Source organism: Uloborus diversus, chromosome 5 (assembly GCF_026930045.1).
Source record: "Uloborus diversus isolate 005 chromosome 5, Udiv.v.3.1, whole genome shotgun sequence".
Lineage (NCBI taxonomy): Eukaryota > Metazoa > Arthropoda > Arachnida > Araneae > Uloboridae > Uloborus > Uloborus diversus.
In genome coordinates, this window is record NC_072735.1 from 175764779 (window position 1) to 175772385 (window position 7607).

A 7607-nucleotide genomic window follows, 5' to 3' on the forward strand; every position below is an offset into this window, starting at 1 on the left:
CCTCGGCAGTCAAGATGCAGGCTGATTTAGGAGCACACTTTGTTTTAAAGAATGCACCTCATAGTCCAAGAAATACTGAACTCATTGAAAAATTTAAAATTGCTTATTTCAGAAGTAAATTTTTTGCTCACTCTTACTTATCTTTTACTAATCTAATTGTACTTCATTTCAGGCTCCTCTAGACCCTGTGCAGAACACTGCTCCTAACCCTCTCAATACGCAGCTAAATATGCTTCAACTTGAAGACGACGATTTAAATGCATTGGAAATAATGTATGATTGCAAAAGGAAAACCAGTGAGACACCCAGTGGTGAGCATTTCTTAAAAATTCATTTCTCACAATTATTAACTTTCAAGCGCTAAATGTACTTTATCTGTGCTAAAAATTCATGGGCCTTTAATATGCAAAGAGATTAATGCAGCTAGAATTTTTTTCGGGCTGTAGAGTTAAGTTATAACTGCCCAGAATTTTCTGCAGGAATGGGGTTCGATCATAACAAGCCAGAATTTTCTCGTGGGGGATTTTTGGTCATAAGAAACTAGAATTTTCTCCTTCAGAAAGGATGGGGGGTTGATCATAAGAAGCTAGCATTTTTTTCATGAATGTTTTGGCAGTAACTGGCCAGCATTCTCCCCTAGAGGTTTTGTTTACAACAAACCAGATAATTATACTGAGGGAGAAGTCCTTGAGGGAGACCTGTGTACTTAGGGCCACCATGTATCTCTGATCATCCCTCTTCGACTGAAATGTGTTGAGTTCTGAATTTTAATTCAGTTGAGTGAGTCAATACACCAATCACTATTTTTGTTACTATTTTTAAATCCTGGAGGAGAAAGTTATGGCATAGGGAGAAAACATTATAATGTAGCTTGAAGTAAATTTTGGTTGCTCATCTCTTTTATTTGTGTGTAGAGCTAAACCAAAACTTCTCTTTGAATTTTAGTATATAGCTTTGGTTGATACATCAGTTACTAAATGAGGCATTAGAGGCTCTTTCGTGTTAATCTTTCAATTGAAGACATTTTTTACTAAATCATTTGTTGTTGTAACTAGAGCCACATAGGTGCCTTGACTCATGTCCTTATCTTATTTTTTTATTGGAAATGTTATTATGAAGTTTGGCATGATCACTTAAAACCAAGATTGTTTCTGGGAAAGATCAACGTCCAAAACCCCTTTTGCTCAAATACTTTCATAGAAAATCTTATATCATTAAAACTGAGTGTATGTATCTATGTATGTATGTCCAAGTAACTTCTCCAGAACGCCAATGAACTGACCATCAAATCGGGTATCGATGGATTCATGATCTTTCCGTCTTCATGTTTGGCTATTAAACATAATCCTCCGATTATAATTAGCGGAGATATCAATTAAAAACTATTAATTATATGACACTTAGATTTCAACATAAAAATCCCTATTTCTCAAAGGCTTTCTTCCATTAAAATTATTATTCAGTGCTTCATCTCAACTTTCTGCAACAATGCTTTTATTAAAATTTGTAGCAATGAAAAAAATCATTAAATGAAAGATCTGTTGCCATTTTTTTCTCAAATATAAATAAATAAAATTTTGGTTTTTGTTTTGAGGCTTTTCTTGCAATCGGGGGATTTAAAATGCTTACTTTTTGGTTATTTTTCCTCAATCTGCTGCAAAATTTTACTGTTTTTTTTTTTTTGTTCAAGCTTGATTGTTGAACACTTATCACTAGACATAACTATTATTTTCGAGGTGCACCGTGCAAAGCCAGGCGACGCAGCGAGAGAAAGTATAAAAGGGTCATTCCACAGTGACTAATGTAACATTCACAACTGATTTTCTTACTCTTTTTACTTACACTGGGAGTACTAATAAAGGTTTTTTGGTTTAATATGCAGATTTAAAATGTACAAGGTGACTATTTTTCATTTTTACCAAGAATTTGAAGCAAAATTAGCGCTGGCAGGTATTTTTTCACCAAAAAAGGCATCGTGACTAACGTAACATTTTTGCAACCCCGAGAAACAATGCTTATGTTATGAGGCAAATTTTTCTGAAACTTACGCAGGCATTTAAAATTAGCCGATATATTTGTAAGAGGTACACAGTCTATTTTAAAAAATATACTACAGATTTAGTACAGAAGAATCTTTTTTGGTCCTAAATGGTACTTTCACGAAAAACTGTGTGTGACTAACGTAACCATCGAATAACAAGCAATGAATGCATATAAAAATCTTTTTGTAATTAATTTCTTGCTCTTTTATAACTTTTGAACTTTTTAGGAATCTTATTTATGTTGCATTATGATTCTTTCTTTACTATTTTTTTCTATATTAGTGTAAGACAATGAATGGAAGGATTCAGTTCAATTAGCTCAATTTGAATGTGCGAAAAAAATATTTAAATAAACAAATAAAAAAACTGCTTTTACTAGCTGAATAACATCATTTTGGGCTCATTAAATCCTAAATATATCTCTTTTAAAAAGTTAACTTTATACAAGTTGATAGTTTCACCAAATTCTAGTATTCTGCCGATATACTAGTTATCGTCATAAGAAATTCTGTGGTACTTTTCAATGGCATATTATATTTTAAGGTTTACTGATTTATCAAACAAATAGTGTTGTGCATCTTGAATTAAAATTTAACAATAAAAAAAAATATTCGAACATTTTTTCAGAATGCATTTTAATTCCAGATATCACCGCAATTGCTTGAATTTCTAAATAATCATTCTTGCATTTTCTGAAATATATGGCAGCATTGCTTATTGTCACTGTATCATGTAACATCTTTAAATTGTTTTCCAACGTACCTGCCATTACTTCATTTTAATAATAGGTGGAGTTGTATTTTCTAAAAAAAATAGAGACGTTCTCCTTTGCTAAGACTCTTTCTATTTCCTTAATTCTTTAGCTTGGATTCTTGTATCAAATGTGAACTCAGCAAAGTACTCATTTTACTTTACTCACCTTTTTTTTAATAATAATTCTTTAAATTGGAAGTATCTTTTTAAAGACCTTTAAAAAAGTATTTTTCTAAGTAGACAGAAGGTCTACAATGTAATATTACTGATATTTTTCACCCTTTATATTTGTAATCAATATAGAATGCCTACATATTCAAAATTGTTCATGAAAATGTACATTAAATTAAATAAGTTTTAAATATTAGCAGTCATTTTTAAAATTTTACGTTAGTCACATGCAAACTGTTAGGTTAGTCACAGCTCAAATGTTACGTTAGTCATGCTAATTATTTTATATCTACTGATGCTAAAATAAATATTTTGCATTTTTAAAGTAGATATGACACAGATGTAAGAAAATAAAAAGTGCTGTTTGGTTCAATCATCTGGTTTAGTTTTTAAGCAGAAAATATTAAATTTTTCGTGACTAATGTAACGTAAATATTTTCAGTGAAATGACCAAGCTAATTAAAATACTTATCTGATTATGTATGCAAAAAGAACAGTCACTTTTATTGGGCCATCATCTAATCTTTTAGAATAAACATAGTTCTTTTAAAAATTTGCAAAAGTTTTTACATTACACAAGAAAGCTTAGACACATGTTTTTTGAGTATGCTAAGACTTTTCTCCAACCTTGCACGTTTAGAGCCAGAAGAAAAATACCGAATAAAATTTTTGCAAACTGTTACTGGATTTATGTACTAGAAAGTATGCTGAATGATATGATAGGTCACAATTATGGCTTTGTGTGAAAAAAAATTCTGAGGTTGAGGTTGGCATTTCTATGGAATGACCCAAAAGTTGTTTTGAAAAAATTTACATCCATGGGCTAATCAGGAAAAACTTTTGTTCTCAATTATTTTTTTTATGCTAAAATAATTTTGTTGCTGTTGTAATGTGTTTGAGAATGTTTTCAAGTTACTGATGTCAAATTTACTCTTGGCTTAATCATAGTAAATTATTCTTGCTGGAACTATTCCTTTCAATAAATCTGCATAAATTCCTTGTGAAGTTGTTTTTCCACAAGACTTCACTTTCACTTCTATACAAAGCATTTGAAAACAATTGTACACCAATTCCTGAGCTGGAGTTGATGTGCAATAATCTGGTAAATAATGTTTTAATTACCAGAGAGGTACAGATTTTTGTATGGAGAATGTATTTTGACAAATGTTTCTGCAACAGAACTTGAAAATGCTTGTTTTCAAGTTTTGAAGCGTATACCTTTATAACATGCAACATATGCTCAAATAAGTTGGAATGCGATTAGAATTTTCTAACTAAAAATCAGGACACATCCCTAAGATGGGGGTGGGGGGGGGGGGGGAGATCAATGCTTTTTGTTTGACAGCTGGTCTCTATATCTTTACTGTTAACGAATTGTTTTGAAAGAATTAAGTATACTCGGACCCGAATTTAACGAACCTCTGTTTAACGAATTTTGCGATTTAGCAAATTTCTCTCTTTTCCCCCCGACTAAAATGAATGCAAAAAACCCTATTTACCGCATAATAAACCCTGAATTAACAGATTATTTTAACAACCGAAAAAAATGTTTTTGGTTAATTTGAGTTAGGAAATATTGGATTGTTTTCCATACGTTAAATCTATATTGTACAAAGCAGAAAAAGACTTTTCTTGGAATCAGTCATCTTTGACAGGCAAGGGGACAACCAACAAATATTGATTCTGATGCAGAAAGTGATAATGAAACTTCCATTAAAATTTCCTTTTAAAATGCTTTACATGACCTGGAAACTGTAAAAACATATCTCATGCAGCAGGCTGTAAATGACACAGTATTTTCTTCTCTCCGTAAAGTCCAAAGAGAACAATTTCGAGTCAAGTATCAAGGAAATTGTCAAACATCTATTACTCAGTAGTTTAAAATTTCAAACTAACTAGTGTGTAATAAGTCATGAAGTGTTGAATAAAAAGCATACAATTTTTAACTAGGGATATTTTTGTGTAGTTCCCCAAAGCAGAATACTACTAAATTTGCGACGTACGTCGCAGAACAGATGCCTGAGCTGCAGAACAATTCTATTTAAATGTGAGAGGAAAACTGACAAATTTTCTGCAGAAATTCTGTAAATTTCTGCAGAAATCGCGGTGCCAAAAATCTGCAGAAACTGCGGTGCAGAAAATTGCAGAAACTGCGGTGCAGAAAATCTGCAGAAACTGCGGTGAAGAAAATATGTAGAAACTGCAGATTTTCTACACGTATCTTCCAACTCAAGATAGAATTTTGCAGAAATTCTGCATAATTCTTAAAATTAGAAGAAAATCTAAAATTCTTGCAAATTACGATAATTTGGCAGAAAGCTCGTGATGTTGAATTCGATAAGTCCTTTGTAGCACTTTCCCAATCGATCTTCATCCATTTCATTTTCCGCCACACACGTGTGTTTTGGAAACATGCCAACATTGAAACACGTTCATCGCCAGAAATTGCGTGTCACATTTGAGATTTCAATCCCTTTGCATCCAGAAAATATTTCAAATATTTAGAAAGTTTTGAAGTGTTTTATTATATACAACCAAAACTCTACTCATTTCATTTATTATTTCAGTAATTTTTTTATTTAAAAGCATTATTTTAGTTACTCTTTCATGCCATGTAAAATTAACCAAAAAAATGTGGTTTGATACCTAGGTTCAGATTTTTAGAAACTTTGTATCTTTGCTCTTTCTATGCATTTTAGAAAGCATATAAATTATTTTTGGAGAATCTCAATCGGTTTAGGTTTGACACCTTGTTAAAGTTTTTTTGATTTTATAGTTTTCATGATCAACTAATTTTACAAATTCAGTGCTCTTTAATTAGTCATTTGGTTGAAAGCTGTGAAGTTTCCGGAAATATATCTCATTTCCACAGAAATAAATAGCAACAGTCCAGTTATATATATAAAAAAAAAAACCTCCTATATGAAACGATTTTGATTTTTGGCACGCAATTTGTGGAAAATGTCACGTTTTTTCGCGTACAATGCTTGAAGTACTTGCAGAACAATTTTGGTCAAATGATTTTACGTTGCAGAACATTGTAAAGTATTCTACTTTGGGGGTGTAGTTGCTTATTAGGGGTTTAGGATAAGGTAAGCGCAGTTTTGTTAATTTTTTTTTCACACCCTGATATTATGAATAACCCTGATTTAACGTATAGCAGTTTCAGTTCCGATGAATTCGTGAAATCGGGGTCCGACTGTATTGTCTTGTGTGGCTTTATAAGCTATTTTGTGATATTAACTGTTTGTGTTGTAATGGATTCTAGCATTTGATGCTAAATTGATTTTAAAAGTTTTCTTGCGAGAGATTGGTTACTCTGATATTGTTGACATATGTATGATATTATTTACTTTTCTTTGGCAGCAAACAACTTTTGTTTTTACTGCATCAGAAATGAAATTGACTCTGAAATATTTTGAGAAATAGGTCTTAGCAATATTGTTGAATTTGTATTTTTAACAATTGCAATATCTCGATGTCATTAACATTTTTGCAACAGTAATTTCTGCGTAGTCTGATGCACTGAAAGCTAAATTCACTTTACAATTGCTTTCCAGTGAGAAGTCGATCCTCTCCAAGTGCCACTCCTGAAGGGTCTGAAGCTGTGAGCGAAGATAACAGTTCCACAAGGAGTAAAAAAAATAAGCACAAAAACAAAAATAAGGTAGAAAAACTCTGCATTTTTATTTTTGTTTTGTCTAGTTTATGTGAGAAAGCAATTAATAAAGGAACAGAATAGAAAAAAAAGTAAGGCAGGATTTCCCACCTTGACCAGACTTTTGAGTGGAATTGTTTAGAGTTGAAGTGTTTTCTTTATTTGTTTATTTATTTGCAGTTTAGTTTATTGCTTTAACATTTAGCTTATTTAAAAAGCAATGAACAAATGCTATTGCTTTAACATTTGCTTTAGTAAAATTTTGAGTAAAATGTTGACAATAGAAATAAGTTTAACTGTAGCAAGTTGCTGCTCCGATTAACGTTGAAATATCTTTCAATGTCTGTTACATTAATAATATTCTTTCAATAAATTATTTACTAACTACCGTGCTTATGAAGCACTCTCCATTGTCCCAAAAAAATGTATCTCAACCTTTCAAAAAAAAAAGGGGGTCAGGAAATGGTAATCTTTAAAAAGAATACATTTGGTGAAGCTTTGGCATTAAATGGATTTAAAAATACTGTTTGGTTCAACTGGGAGCGAAAGATAAGCTCTTAGTTCTGAAAATGTTACACCGTGCAGTAAAGCAAAAGATTGACTCTATTCTCAATCTTTTCTTCTTGTTTCTTTGTGGCTAAATTCCAGATTCTTCTGTTAATTAATAATGAGATTGCAATTGAAAATTTTTGTCAGCCGTTCTATTTATGTGGATGTCTTCTTAAAGTAAATTTGAAAATAGAAAAACTTTGAGGAGACAAATCTTGCCATCATTTAAAGTAGGTCCGGTCGGTGATAGTGAACAACGAAAACAGTGCTCAAAAGCATCCGGTTGAAACAGATTTTAGAAAAGTCGTGGGATCCTCATAATCCTGCACCTAAGCCCGAACCCTGTAACATGGTTTGCACTCCTATTAATTCTTTCAGTTCAGGCTTTTAATTCATTCACTGCTGTCTTGGTTTGTCCACTAATTTACTGTTTC

At 31.8% G+C, this 7607-nt stretch overlaps 1 protein-coding gene across 1 annotated transcript in view; it reads left to right on the forward strand.

Annotated features, from left to right (window-relative positions):
• LOC129222356 (rab-like protein 6) overlaps nucleotides 1–6633 on the forward strand; it is a gene marked incomplete at its 3' end in the record, with an annotated part of 45972 nt that extends 39339 nt beyond the window's left edge. Inside the window, 2 exon segments of the mRNA XM_054856852.1 lie at nucleotides 173–311; nucleotides 6527–6633. Coding sequence (XP_054712827.1) covers nucleotides 173–311; nucleotides 6527–6633 — 246 coding nt within the window.
• Nucleotides 6634–7607: the final 974 nt, after the last annotated feature.